Source organism: Bufo bufo, chromosome 6 (assembly GCF_905171765.1).
Source record: "Bufo bufo chromosome 6, aBufBuf1.1, whole genome shotgun sequence".
NCBI classification, from domain to species: domain Eukaryota; kingdom Metazoa; phylum Chordata; class Amphibia; order Anura; family Bufonidae; genus Bufo; species Bufo bufo.
In genome coordinates, this window is record NC_053394.1 from 435508895 (window position 1) to 435524471 (window position 15577).

General features: G+C 51.8%; 1 protein-coding gene across 2 annotated transcripts in view; it reads left to right on the forward strand.

Annotated features, from left to right (window-relative positions):
* LOC121004805 (ABC-type organic anion transporter ABCA8-like) overlaps positions 1–15577 on the forward strand; it is a 525268-nt gene that overhangs the window by 450049 nt on the left and 59642 nt on the right. For both annotated transcript variants that reach the window (XM_040437168.1, XM_040437167.1), the window contains exons 24-25: positions 2032–2202; positions 7169–7288. In XM_040437168.1, the coding sequence (XP_040293102.1) occupies positions 2032–2202; positions 7169–7288 (291 nt within the window). The remainder of the gene's footprint in view (positions 1–2031; positions 2203–7168; positions 7289–15577) is intronic.

Below are 15577 nucleotides of genomic sequence, written 5' to 3' on the forward strand. Positions count from 1 at the left end.
AGTATGTGAACCCTTTGGAATGATATGGATTTCTGCACAAATTGGTCATAAAATGTGATCTGATCTTCATCTAAGTCACAACAATAGACAATCACAGTCGGCTTAAACTAATAACACACAAAGAGTTAAATGTTACCATGTTTTTGTTGAACACACCATGTAAACACTCACAGTGCAGGTGGAAAAAGTATGTGAACCCATGGATTTAATAACTGGTTGAACCTCCTTTGGCAGCAATAACTTCACCCAAACGTTTCCTGTAGTTGCAGATCAGACGTGCACAACGGTCAGGAGTAATTCTTCACCATTCCTCTTTACAGAACTGTTTCAGTTCAGCAATATTCTTGGGATGTCTGGTGTGAATCGCTTTCTTGAGGTCATGCCACAGCATCTCCATCGGGTTGAGGTCAGGACTCTGACTGGGCCACTCCAGAAGGCGGATTTTCTTCTGTTTAAGCCATTCTGTTGTGGATTTACTTCTATGCTTTGGGTCGTTGTCCTGTTGCAACTCCCATCTTCTGTTGAGCTTCAGCTGGTGGACAGATGGCATTAAGTTCTCCTGCAAAATGTCTTGATAAACTTGGAAATTCATTTTTCCTTCGATGATAGCAATCCATCCAGGCCCTGACGCAGCAAAGCAGCCCCAAACCATGATGCCCCCACCACCATACTTCACAGTTGGGATGAGGTTTTGAGGTTGGTGTGCTGTGCCTCTTTGTCTCCACACATAGTGTTGTGTGTTTCTTCCAAACAACTCAACTTTGGTTTCATCTGTCCACAGAATATTTTGCCAGTACTGCTGTGGAACATCCAGGTACTCTTGTGCAAACTGTAAACGTGCAGCAATGTTTTTTTTGGACAGCAGTGGCTTCCTCTGTGGTATCCTCCCATGAAATCCATTCTTGTTTAGTGTTTTACGTATCGTAGATTCACTAACAGGGATGTTAGCATATGCCAGAGACTTCTGTAAATCTTTAGCTGACACTCTAGGATTCTTCTTCACCTCATTGAGCAGTCTGCGCTGTGCTCTTGCAGTCATCTTTACAGGACGGCCACTCCTAGGGAGAGTAGCAGCAGTGCTGAACTTTCTCCATTTATAGACAATTTGTCTTACCGTGGACTGATGAACAGCAAGGCTTTTGGAGATACTTTTATAACCCTTTTCAGCTTTATGCAAGTCAACAATTCTTAATCGTAGGTCTTCTGAGAGCTCTTTTGTGCGAGGCATCATTCACATCAGGCAATGCTTCTTGTGAAAAGCAAACCCAGAACTGGTGTGTGTTCTTTATAGGGCAGGGCAGCTGTAACCAACACCTCCAATCTCATCTCATTGATTGGACTCCAGTTGGCTGACACCTCACTCCAATTAGCTCTTGGAGATGTCATTAGTCTAGGGGTTCACATACTTTTTCCACCTGCACTGTGAATGTTTACATGGTGTGTTCAATAAAAACATGGTAACATTTAATTCTTTGTGTGTTATTAGTTTAAGCAGACTGTGATTGTCTATTGTTGTGACTTAGATGAAGATCAGATCACATTTTATGACCAATTTGTGCAGAAATCCATATCATTCCAAAGGGTTCACATACTTTTTATTGCAACTGTATGTTTGCTGCCATCTGGGATCCCTCAGCACCTTGCTAATGCCCCCAGCTGGGCCCCAAGCCACGCTGATTTCTTTATGACTATAATATAAAATGTGATGTAACATCGCATGCTCCGGTCACACCCAGAGCTGCATTCACTGCAATCTGCCACTTGGAATCCTTCCGCACTGCGCTGATAGATATGCCCAGGATCGGGCAGACTATGTCGACATCATTTCCAATACACAGGTCACATCCAGATCTGCATTTGTGGGTGCAGTGAATTATGGGATATTACACCAATGCCAGGTGTCACAGAGCAGTCCTAGTAGATGGGGCCTATGTGTGGATGGTGCTTAGATGCCCTCATCTCCAGGGATGGAAAGGGCTTTGCTATGTTTGCAGTCTACTGAACCATCGGCTCGATTGCCGTTTCTTTCAGATCAAGGCTCGTTCTCAGCTGCGGATCTCCGGCCTCTTCCCATCGGCGTACTGGTGCGGACAGGCCTTGGTGGACATCGCCCTCTACTGGCTGCTGCTCTTCCTGATGATAGCCATACTGTTTGCATTCAACTACAAAATAATTCTTGCTTTCTGGGAAGTTGCACTGCTGGTAAGTGTGACTCTGTGTTCATACAGTCGTATGTACAGCTGACCCTGCCAGATGTGACCAGCTGAATGGAAATGGAGCATTACACAGACAGCCCATAATGTGCATGGACCTGCCAAATCTAGCAGTGAGAGCAGTTCTTTGGGGTCCTGAACTCCGCTACTTGATCTGTATGCTGCAGATGGCTACTGTACTCTGCCAACACCTCTTGTACTCTGCTGACAGCTCCTGTACTCTGCTGACTGCTCCTGTACTCTGCTGACTGCTCCTGTACTCTGCTGACTGCTCCTGTACTCTGCTGACTGCTCCTGTACTCTGCTGAGTGCTCCTGTACTCTGCTGACAGCACCTGCACTGCTGATGGTTCTGGTACTTTTCTCACACCTCCTGTCCTCTGCTGACTGCTCTTGTACTCTACTTACACCTTCTATACTCTGCCAACACCTGCTGTACTGTGCTAAACCTCTTGCACTCTACTGAGATTTCCAGTACTTTGCTGGTGGCTCCTGTTGTCTGCTGGTGGCTCCTGTTGTCTGCTGGTGGCTCCTGTTGTCTGCTGGTGGCTCCTGTTGTCTGCTGGTGGCTCCTGTTGTTTGCTGGTGGCTCCTGTTGTCTGCTGGTGGCTCCTGTTGTTTGCTGGTGGCTCCTGTTGTTTGCTGGTGGCTCCTGTTGTCTGCTGGTGCCTCCTGTTGTTTGCTGGTGGCTCCTGTTGTTTGCTGGTGGCTCCTGTTGTCTGCTGGTGGCTCCTGTTGTCTGCTGGTGGCTCCTGTTGTCTGCTGGTGGCTCCTGTTGTCTGCTGGTGGCTCCTGTTGTTTGCTGGTGGCTCCTGTTCTCTGCTGGTGGCTCCTGTTCTCTGCTGGTGGCTCCTGTTGTTTGCTGGTGGCTCCTGTTGTCTGCTGGTGGCTCCTGTTCTCTGCTGGTGGCTCCTGTTGTCTGCTGGTGGCTCCTGTTGTCTGCTGGTGGCTCCTGTTGTCTGCTGGTGGCTCCTGTTGTTTGCTGGTGGCTCCTGTTCTCTGCTGGTGGCTCCTGTTGTTTGCTGGTGGCTCCTGTTGTCTGCTGGTGGCTCCTGTTCTCTGCTGGTGGCTCCTGTTGTCTGCTGGTGGCTTCTGTTGTCTGCTGGTGGCTCCTGGTGTTTGCTGGTGGCTCCTGTTCTCTGCTGGTGGCTCCTGTTGTTTGCTGGTGGCTCCTGTTGTTTGCTGGTGGCTCCTGTTGTTTGCTGGTGGCTCCTGTTGTCTGCTGGTGGCTCCTGTTGTCTGCTGGTGGCTCCTGTTGTTTGCTGGTGGCTCCTGTTCTCTGCTGGTGGCTCCTGTTCTTTGCTGGTGGCTCCTGTTGTCTGCTGGTGGCTGCTGTTCTCTTCTGGTGGCTGCTGTTCTCTGCTGGTGGCTGCTGTTCTCTGCTGGTGGCTCCTGTTCTCTGCTGGTGGCTCCTGTTCTTTGCTGGTGGCTCCTGTTCTTTGCTGGTGGCTGCTGTTCTCTGCTGGTGGCTGCTGTTCTTTGCTGGTGGCTCCTGTTCTTTGCTGGTGGCTGCTGTTCTCTGCTGGTGGCTGCTGTTCTCTGCTGGTGGCTCCTGTTGTCTGCTGGTGGCTCCTGTTGTCTGCTGGTGGCTCCTGTTCTTTGCTGGTGGCTGCTGTTCTCTGCTGGTGGCTGCTGTTCTCTGCTGGTGGCTGCTGTTCTCTGCTGGTGGCTCCTGTTGTCTGCTGGTGGCTCCTGTTGTCTGCTGGTGGCTCCTGTTCTCTGCTGGTGGCTCCTGTTGTCTGCTGGTGGCTCCTGTTCTCTGCTGGTGGCTCCTGTTGTTTGCTGGTGGCTCCTGTTGTTTGCTGGTGGCTCCTGTTGTTTGCTGGTGGCTCCTGTTGTCTGCTGGTGGCTCCTGTTGTTTGCTGGTGGCTCCTGTTGTTTGCTGGTGGCTCCTGTTGTCTGCTGGTGGCTCCTGTTGTTTGCTGGTGGCTCCTGTTGTTTGCTGGTGGCTCCTGTTGTCTGCTGGTGGCTCCTGTTGTCTGCTGGTGGCTCCTGTTGTCTGCTGGTGGCTCCTGTTGTTTGCTGGTGGCTCCTGTTGTCTGCTGGTGGCTCCTGTTCTCTGCTGGTGGCTCCTGTTGTTTGCTGGTGGCTCCTGTTGTCTGCTGGTGGCTCCTGTTCTCTGCTGGTGGCTCCTGTTGTTTGCTGGTGGCTCCTGTTCTCTGCTGGTGGCTCCTGTTGTTTGCTGGTGGCTCCTGTTGTCTGCTGGTGGCTCCTGTTCTCTGCTGGTGGCTCCTGTTGTCTGCTGGTGGCTCATGTTGTATGCTGGTGGCTCCTGTTGTTTGCTGGTGGCTCCTGTTCTCTGCTGGTGGCTCCTGTTGTTTGCTGGTGGCTCCTGTTGTTTGCTGGTGGCTCCTGTTGTTTGCTGGTGGCTCCTGTTGTCTGCTGGTGGCTCCTGTTGTCTGCTGGTGGCTCCTGTTGTTTGCTGGTGGCTCCTGTTCTCTGCTGGTGGCTGCTGTTCTTTGCTGGTGGCTCCTGTTCTTTGCTGGTGGCTGCTGTTCTCTGCTGGTGGCTCCTGTTGTCTGCTGGTGGCTCCTGTTGTCTGCTGGTGGCTCCTGTTGTTTGCTGGTGGCTCCTGTTCTTTGCTGGTGGCTGCTGTTCTCTGCTGGTGGCTCCTGTTCTCTGCTGGTGGCTGCTGTTCTCTGCTGGTGGCTCCTGTTGTCTGCTGGTGGCTCCTGTTGTCTGCTGGTGGCTCCTGTTCTCTGCTGGTGGCTCCTGTTCTTTGCTGGTGGCTGCTGTTCTCTGCTGGTGGCTGCTGTTCTTTGATGGTGGCTCCTGTTCTTTGCTGGTGGCTGCTGTTCTCTGCTGGTGGCTGCTGTTCTCTGTTGGTGGCTCCTGTTGTCTGCTGGTGGCTCCTGTTGTCTGCTGGTGGCTCCTGTTCTTTGCTGGTGGCTGCTGTTCTCTGCTGGTGGCTGCTGTTCTCTGCTGGTGGCTGCTGTTCTCTGCTGGTGGCTCCTGTTGTCTGCTGGTGGCTCCTGTTGTCTGCTGGTGGCTCCTGTTGTCTGCTGGTGGCTTCTGTTCTCTGCTGGTGGCTGCTGTTCTCTGCTGGTGGCTGCTGTTCTCTGCTGGTGGCTCCTGTTGTCTGCTGGTGGCTCCTGTTGTTTGCTGGTGGCTCCTGTTCTTTGCTAGTGGCTGCTGTTCTCTGCTGGTGGCTGCTGTTCTTTGCTGGTGGCTCCTGTTCTCTGCTGGTGGCTGCTGTTCTCTGCTGGTGGCTCCTGTTGTTTGCTGGTGGCTCCTGTTGTCTGCTGGTGGCTCCTGTTGTCTGCTGGTGGCTCCTGTTCTTTGCTGGTGGCTGCTGTTCTCTGCTGGTGGCTGCTGTTCTCTGCTGGTGGCTCCTGTTGTCTGCTGGTGGCTCCTGTTGTCTGCTGGTGGCTCCTGTTCTCTGCTGGTGGCTCCTGTTCTCTGCTGGTGGCTCCTGTTCTCTGCTGGTGGCTCCTGTTCTCTGATGGTGGCTCCTGTTCTCTGATGGTGGCTCCTGTTCTCTGCTAGTGGCTCCTGTTCTCTGCTGGTGGATGCTGTTCTCTGCTGGTGGCTGCTGTTCTCTGCTGGTGGCTCCTGTTCTCTGCTGGTGGCTCCTGTTCTCTGCTGGTGGCTCCTGTTCTCTGCTGGTGGCTCCTGTTGTCTGCTGGTGGCTGCTGTTCTCTGCTGGTGGCTGCTGTTCTCTGCTGGTGGCTGCTATTCTCTGCTGGTGGCTGCTGTTCTCTGCTGGTGGCTCCTGTTGTTTGCTGGTGGCTCCTGTTGTCTGCTGGTGGCTCCTGTTGTCTGCTGGTGGCTCCTGTTGTTTGCTGGTGGCTCCTGTTCTCTGCTGGTGGCTCCTGTTCTCTGCTGGTGGCTCCTGTTGTCTGCTGGTGGCTCCTGTTCTCTGCTGGTGGCTCCTGTTGTCTGCTGGTGGCTCCTGTTGTCTGCTGGTGGCTCCTGTTGTCTGCTGGTGGCTCCTGTTGTTTGCTGGTGGCTCCTGTTGTTTGCTGGTTGCTCCTGTTCTCTGCTGGTGGCTCCTGTTGTCTGCTGGTGGCTCCTGTTGTCTGCTGGTGGCTCCTGTTGTCTGCTGGTGGCTCCTGTTGTTTGCTGGTGGCTCCTGTTGTTTGCTGGTTGCTCCTGTTGTTTGCTGGTGGCTCCTGTTGTCTGCTGGTGGCTCCTGTTGTCTGCTGGTGGCTCCTGTTCTCTGCTGGTGGCTGCTGTTCTCTGCTGGTGGCTGCTGTTCTCTGCTGGTGGCTCCTGTTGTCTGCTGGTGGCTCCTGTTGTTTGCTGGTGGCTCCTGTTGTTTGCTGGTGGCTCCTGTTCTTTGCTAGTGGCTGCTGTTCTCTGCTGGTGGCTGCTGTTCTTTGCTGGTGGCTCCTGTTCTCTGCTGGTGGCTGCTGTTCTCTGCTGGTGGCTCCTGTTGTTTGCTGGTGGCTCCTGTTGTCTGCTGGTGGCTCCTGTTGTCTGCTGGTGGCTCCTGTTCTTTGCTGGTGGCTGCTGTTCTCTGCTGGTGGCTGCTGTTCTCTGCTGGTGGCTCCTGTTGTCTGCTGGTGGCTCCTGTTGTCTGCTGGTGGCTCCTGTTCTCTGCTGGTGGCTCCTGTTCTCTGCTGGTGGCTCCTGTTCTCTGCTGGTGGCTCCTGTTCTCTGATGGTGGCTCCTGTTCTCTGATGGTGGCTCCTGTTCTCTGCTAGTGGCTCCTGTTCTCTGCTGGTGGATGCTGTTCTCTGCTGGTGGCTCCTGTTCTCTGCTGTTGGCTCCTGTTCTCTGCTGGTGGCTCCTGTTCTCTGCTGGTGGATGCTGTTCTCTGCTGGTGGATGCTGTTCTCTGCTGGTGGCTCCTGTTCTCTGCTGGTGGATCCTGTTCTCTGCTGGTGGCTGCTGTTCTCTGCTGGTGTCTCCTGTTGTTTGCTGGTGGCTCCTGTTCTTTGCCGATCTCTGCTCCAGAACTCTGTTGGGTAATGTTTTATGTGTTTTGATAATGATTTATAATATTGTCTTGCAGATACTGGAAATCCTTGCGTACGGCGCGTCCATGGTTCTTTACGTCTATTTAATCTCCTTCATTTTCAAAAAAGGAAAGGTTCATGCTGATCGCTGGTCTTTCCTCTTCGTTGTGTTAGCGGTAAGTGATGTCCTACAACATAGGTGTATCTTACAGGGAACCACCACTATCTTATCAGTAATTACAGGAAGGGTGCCATAAGAAGCCTGCGGGGTGAGGGTGGGGGTCCAGTACGACCACCGCCCTGCAGGAGCTTTCTGTCACATCTGTTGAACATCCATTTGTAAGATGACTTGATCTGTGATGCAACAGGTGGAAATATTATGTGATGTCACTGGTGGAAATATTATGTGATGTCACTGGTGGAAATATTATGTGATGTCACTGGTGGAAATAATATGTGATGTCACTGGTGGAAATGATCTGGAGACAGGAACGCCTTGGGCAGAAAGACAGAGCGCTGCACAGGAGGACTTCAGGGTTGGTATGGATTTATTTAAAAACATAGGCAAGCTACACGTTTCTGTGGCGGTCCGCCACCTTCATCAGGCTTGTACAAATTACAAAGACGCACCATTATATACCTATAAACCAGAAATATGGATTAACCCTCTTGGCCCGGAAAAAGGTGATTAACCCTGTGGATTCCTTAAAGAGCATGTGTCAGCAGATTTGTCCCTATGACACCGGCTGACCTGTTACATGTGCACTTGGCAGCTGAAGGCATCCGTGTTGGTCCCATCTTCATATGTGCTCGCATTGCTGAGAAAAATTATGTTTTAATGTATGCAGATGAACCTCTAGGAGCAACGGGGGCGTTACCATTACACCCAGAGGCTCTGCTCCCTCTGCAACTACTGCACCCTCTGTACTTCGATTGATAGGGCCAACCAGTGAAAACCTCATCACTGCCTGGTCCTGCAAATCAAAGTGCAGAGGGTGCAGCAGTTGCAGAGGGAGCAGAGCCTCTAAGTGTATCGGGAACACCCCCGTTGCTCCTAAAGGCTCAATTTGCAATGTGCCCCCCACGACGGACGATCGTGTCCCAGGTTTATAGGAATGCCGAGTGGTGTGGTGCTGCCTTATTAGTTTCTTTGTGTGTGTTACGGTGCACCTACCTGGATATCGTCGCTCCCCAGGGTTAGACTCGGAAACAATAAAGGGGAGAGTTGTAGGAGGTGGAGAATAAGTTGAGTCCAGACTTGGCGAAAGTTTAACAGCTTTACTTGAATAAACTTGCAGCCAGAAAATACTTGATCTTTAGTGACAATAGTTAATTTGGCTTTGGGGTAAACTGAAAGGCAAACTTGAATATTCTGCTTTATCCTTTGGCTGTGCTAAACTCAGCTTCGTTCTGGTTACTGGACTTGCTAACTGCTCTGGTACCCTTGGGGTGCGGTGCCTTTGGCTGTACTAGACCTAACTAGAACTTCATGCAACCCCATCGCTTGGTAAGAAGCAGGACTAGACCACCTCTGCCCAAAAGGGGGAAAATAGAATGGCAAGTTCCATTCTATCTGAAGATCTCTCTTCCATATCCGCTGCCACCTGTTGGGGAACCAGGCACATTACATGAACATAACAGTTTCATAGCAGTATTATGAATACACAGTGTAGAAGGACCTGGAATAAATACACAGATGGTATTATTGTTAGCAATATTTTCCTAGATTATATATGTCCTGAAATGGTCCTTGTTCCAGAATTCCACACTAGTTGGACTCATGTGGCTTCTGCTTCTACTCATGCACAGCGGTGCACTACTCTGCAGAGTCAGGCATCCTCACTTCTGCTTCTACTCATGTACAGCGATGCACTACTCTGCAGAGTCAGGCATCATCACTTCTGCTTCTACTCATGCACAGCGATGCACTACTCTGCAGAGTCAGACATCATCGCTTCTGCTTCTACTCATGTACAGTGGTGCACTACTCTGCAGAGTCAGGCATCCTCACTTCTGCTTCTACTCATGTACAGTGGTGCACTACTCTGCAGAGTCAGGCATCATCACTTCTGCTTCTACTCATGCACAGCGGTGCACTACTCTGCAGAGTCAGGCATCCTCACTTCTGCTTCTACTCATGTACAGCGATGCACTACTCTGCAGAGTCAGACATCATCACTTCTGCTTCTACTCATGCACAGCGGTGCACTACTCTGCAGAGTCAGACATCATCGCTTCTACTTCTACTCATGCACAGCGGTGCACTACTCTGCAGAGTCAGGCATCATCGCTTCTACTTCTACTCATGCACAGCGGTGCACTACTCTGCAGAGTCAGAGATCATCACTTCTGCTTCTACTCATGTACAGCGGTGCACTGCTCTGCAGAGTCAGGCATCATCACTTCTGCTTCTACTCATGCACAGCGGTGCACTACTCTGCAGAGTCAGACATCATCGCTTCTACTTCTACTCATGCACAGCGGTGCACTACTCTGCAGAGTCAGGCATCATCACTTCTGCTTCTACTCATGCACAGCGGTGCACTACTCTGCAGAGTCAGAGATCATCACTTCTGCTTCTACTCATGCACAGCGGTGCACTACTCTGCAGAGTCAGAGATCATCACTTCTGCTTCTACTCATGCACAGCGGTGCACTACTCTGCAGAGTCAGAGATCATCACTTCTGCTTCTACTCATGCACAGCGGTGCACTACTCTGCAGAGTCAGACATCATCACTTCTGCTTCTACTCATGCACAGCGGTGCACTACTCTGCAGAGTCAGGCATCATCACTTCTGCTTCTACTCATGCACAGCGGTGCACTACTCTGCAGAGTCAGACATCATCACTTCTGCTTCTACTCATGCACAGCGGTGCACTACTCTGCAGAGTCAGGCATCATCACTTCTGCTTCTACTCATGTACAGCGGTGCACTACTCTGCAGAGTCAGGCATCATCACTTCTGCTTCTACTCATGCACAGCGGTGCACTACTCTGCAGAGTCAGGCATCATCACTTCTGCTTCTACTCATGCACAGCGGAGCACTACTCTGCAGAGTCAGGCATCATCACTTCTGCTTCTACTCATGTACAGCGGTGCACTGCTCTGCAGAGTCAGACATCAGCACTTCTGCTTCTACTCATGTACAGCGGTGCACTACTCTGCAGAGTCAGGCATCATCACTTCTGCTTCTACTCATGCACAGCGGTGCACTACTCTGCAGAGTCAGACATCATCACTTCTGCTTCTATCATGCACAGCGGTGCACTACTCTGCAGAGTCAGAGATCATCACTTCTGCTTCTACTCATGCACAGCGGTGCACTACTCTGCAGAGTCAGGCATCATCACTTCTGCTTCTACTCATGCACAGCGGTGCACTACTCTGCAGAGTCAGGCATCATCACTTCTGCTTCTACTCATGCACAGCGGTGCACTACTCTGCAGAGTCAGGCATCATCACTTCTGCTTCTACTCATGCACAGCGGTGCACTACTCTGCAGAGTCAGGCATCATCACTTCTACTTCTACTCATGCACAGCGGTGCACTACTCTGCAGAGTCAGGCATCCTCACTTATGCTTCTACTCATGCACAGCGGTGCACTACTCTGCAGAGTCAGGCATCATCACTTCTGCTTCTACTCATGTACACCGGTGCACTACTCTGCAGAGTCAGAGATCATCACTTCTGCTTCTACTCATGCACAGCGGTGCACTACTCTGCAGAGTCAGGCATCATCACTTCTGCTTCTACTCATGCACAGCGGTGCACTACTCTGCAGAGTCAGGCATCATCACTTCTGCTTCTACTCATGCACAGCGGTGCACTACTCTGCAGAGTCAGGCATCATCACTTCTGCTTCTACTCATGCACAGCGGTGCACTACTCTGCAGAGTTAGGCATCATCACTTCTGCTTCTACTCATGTACACCGGTGCACTACTCTGCAGAGTCAGAGATCATCACTTCTGCTTCTACTCATGCACAGCGGTGCACTACTCTGCAGAGTCAGGCATCATCACTTCTGCTTCTACTCATGCACAGCGGTGCACTACTCTGCAGAGTCAGGCATCATCACTTCTGCTTCCCCTGGTGATTAGTTTTGTATATGGTTACCATTAGTGGCGTCGCTACTACAGGGGGGCGAGGGGGTGGGGCAATTTCCCCCCCCCATTGTTATTATTTGCCCCCCCCCCGCTGATTCCCCCAAAAGCAGGCCGGTGAATACTAATGAGCTCTTCCATTATGGAAGTGCTCATTAGTACCGGAGGACCAGGAAGCGGTGAACGCTATGTACTTACCGCTTCCTGGTCCTCGGCTGTCGGCTGTGAGGCGCTCTGTGACCTCACGCTGTGCGCGCCAGTTCAGAGCACAGTCAACTGAGGAGAGAGAAAATTGCAGGCGGCAACCAGGAGCAGGAGAGGTAAGTGTTTTTTATTTTATAAAAAATGTGGCTGCTGGGGGCATAATAGGGGCTAATGATGAGGGGCATATGGGGGCTAATGATGAGAGGCATATGGGGGCTAATGATGAGGGGCATAATAGGGGCTAATGATGAGGGGCATATGGGGGCTAATGATGAGAGGCATATGGGGGCTAATGATGAGGGGCATATGGGGGCTAATGATGAGGGGCATATGGGGGCTAATCATGAGGCATATGGGGGCTAATCATGAGGGGCATATGGGGGCTAATGATGAGAGGCATATGGGGGCTAATCATGAGGGGCGTATGGGGGCTAATCATGAGGGGCGTATGGGGGCTAATCATGAGGGGCGTATGGGGGCTAATCATGAGGGGCGTATGGGGGCTAATCATGATGGGCATATGGGGGCTAATCATGAGGGGCATATGGGGGCTAATCATGAGGGGCGTATGGGGGCTAATCATGAGGGGCGTATGGGGGCTAATCATGAGGGGCATATGGGGGCTAATCATGAGGGGCATATGGGGGCTAATCATGAGGGGCGTATGGGGGCTAATCATGAGGGGCGTATGGGGGCTAATCATGAGGGGCGTATGGGGGCTAATCATGAGGGGCGTATGGGGGCTAATCATGATGGGCATATGGGGGCTAATCATGAGGGGCATATGGGGGCTAATCATGAGGGGCGTATGGGGGCTAATCATGAGGGGCGTATGGGGGCTAATCATGAGGGGCATATGGGGGCTAATCATGAGGGGCATATGGGGGCTAATCATGAGAGGCATATGGGGGCTAATCATGAGGGGCGTATGGGGGCTAATCATGAGGGGCGTATGGGGGCTAATCATGAGGGGCGTATGGGGGCTAATCATGATGGGCATATGGGGGCTAATCATGAGGGGCATATGGGGGCTAATCATGAGGGGCGTATGGGGGCTAATGATGAGGGGCATATAGGGGCTAATCATGAGGGGCATATAGGGGCTAATCATGAGGGGCGTATGGGGGCTAATCATGAGAGGCATATGGGGGCTAATGATGAGAGGCATATGGGGGCTAATCATGAGGGGCGTATGGGGGCTAATCATGAGGGGCATATGGGGGCTAATGATGAGGGGCATATGGGGGCTAATGATGAGGGGCATATGGGGGCTAATCATGAGGGGCGTATGGGGGCTAATGATGAGGGGCATATGGGGGCTAATGATGAGGGGCGTATGGGGGCTAATGATGAGGGGCGTATGGGGGCTAATGATGAGAGGCATATGGGGGCTAATGATGAGAGGCATATGGGGGCTAATCATAAGGCATATGGGGGCTAATCATGAGGGGCATATGGGGGCTAATGATGAGGGGCGTATGGGGGCTAATCATGAGGGGCATATGGGGGCTAATGATGAGAGGCATATGGGGGCTAATCATAAGGCATATGGGGGCTAATCATGAGGGGCATATGGGGGCTAATGATGAGGGGCGTATGGGGGCTAATCATGAGGGGCGTATGGGGCTAATCATGAGCGGCGTATGGGGGCTAATCATGAGAGGCATATGGGGGCTAATCATGAGAGGCATATGGGGGCTAATCATGAGGGGCATATGGGAGCTAATCATGAGAGGCATATGGGGGCTAATCATGAGGGGCATATGGGGGCTAATCATGAGGGGCATATGGGGGCTAATCATGAGGGGCATATGGGGGCTAATCATGAGAGGCATATGGGGGCTAATCATAAGGCATATGGGGGCTAATCATGATGGGCATATGGGGGCTAATCCCTAATCATGAGGGGCATATGGGGGCTAATCATGAGGGGCATATGGGGGCTAATCATGAGGGGCATATGGGGGCTAATCATGAGAGGCATATGGGGGCTAATCATGAGAGGCATATGGGGGCTAATCATGAGAGGCATATGGGGGCTAATCATAAGGGGCATATGGGGGCTAATCATGAGAGGCATATGGGGGCTAATCATAAGGGGCATATGGGGGCTAATCATGAGGGGCGTATGGGGGCTAATCATGAGAGGCATATGGGGGCTAATCCCTAATCATGAGGGGCATATGGGGGCTAATCATGAGAGGCATATGGGGGCTAATCATGAGAGGCGTATGGGGGCTAATCATGAGGGGCATATGGGGGCTAATCATGAGGGGTGTATGGGGGCTAATCATGAGGGGCATATGGGGGCTAATCATGAGAGGCATATGGGGGCTAATCATGAGGGGCGTATGGGGGCTAATCATGAGGGGCATATGGGGGCTAATCATGAGAGGCGTATGGGGGCTAATCATGAGGGGCATATGGGGGCTAATCATGAGAGGCATATGGGGGCTAATGATGAGAGGCATATGGGGGCTAATCATGAGGGGCATATGGGGGCTAATCATGAGGGGTGTATGGGGGCTAATCATGAGGGGTGTATGGGGGCTAATCATGAGGGGTGTATGGGGGCTAATCATGAGGGGCATATGGGGGCTAATCATGAGGGGCATATGGGGGCTAATCATGAGAGGCATATGGGGGCTAATGATGAGAGGCATATGGGGGCTAATCATGAGAGGCATATGGGGGCTAATCATAAGGGGCATATGGGGGCTAATCATAAGGCATATGGGGGCTAATCATGAGAGGCATATGGGGGCTAATCATGAGGGGCATATGGGGGCTAATCATGAGAGGCATATGGGGGCTAATCATGAGAGGCATATGGGGGCTAATCATAAGGCATATGGGGGCTAATCATGATGGGCATATGGGGGCTAATCCCTAATCATGAGGGGCATATGGGGGCTAATCATGAGGGGCATATTGGGGCTAATCATGAGAGGCATATGGGGGCTAATCATGAGAGGCATATGGGGGCTAATCATAAGGGGCATATGGGGGCTAATGATGAGAGGCATATGGGGGCTAATCATGAGAGGCATATGGGGGCTAATCATGAGAGGCATATGGGGGCTAATCATGAGAGGCATATGGGGGCTAATCATAAGGGGCATATGGGGGCTAATGATGAGAGGCATATGGGGGCTAATCATGAGGGGTGTATGGGGGCTAATCATGAGAGGCATATGGGGGCTAATCATGAGGGGCGTATGGGGGCTAATCATGAGGGGCATATGGGGGCTAATCATGAGGGGCATATGGGGGCTAATCATGAGGGGCATATGGGGGCTAATGATGAGAGGCATATGGGGGCTAATCATGAGGGGCGTATGGGGGCTAATCATGAGAGGCATATGGGGGCTAATCATGAGGGGTGTATGGGGGCTAATCATGAGAGGCATATGGGGGCTAATCATGAGAGGCGTATGGGGGCTAATCATGAGAGGCGTATGGGGGCTAATCATGAGGGGCATATGGGGGCTAATCATGAGAGGCATATGGGGCTAATGATGAGAGGCATATGGGGGCTAACTATGAGGGGTGTATGGGGGCTAATCATGAGGGGCGTATGGGGGCTAATCATGAGAGGCGTATGGGGGCTAATCATGAGAGGCATATGGGGGCTAATCATGAGGGGCATATGGGGGCTAATCATGAGAGGCATATGGGGGCTAATCATGAGGGGCATATTGGGGCTAATCATGAGAGGCATATGGGGGCTAATCATGAGAGGCGTATGGGGGCTAATCATGAGGGGCATATTGGGGCTAATCATGAGAGGCATATGGGGGCTAATGATGAGAGGCATATGGGGGCTAATCATGAGGGGCATATGGGGGCTAATCATGAGGGGCATATGGGGGCAAATCATGAGGGGCGTATGGGGGCTAATCATGAGAGGCGTATGGGGGCTAATCATGATGGGCATATTGGGGCTAATCATGAGAGGCATATGGGGGCTAATCATGAGGGGCATATGGGGGCTAATCATGAGAGGCATATGGGGGCTAATCAAGAGGAGTGTATGGGGGCTAATCATGATGGGCGTATGGGGGCTAATCGCTAATCATGAGGGGCATATGGGGGCTAATCATGAGGGGCGTATGGGGGCTAATCATGAGAGGCGTATGGGGGCTAATCATGAG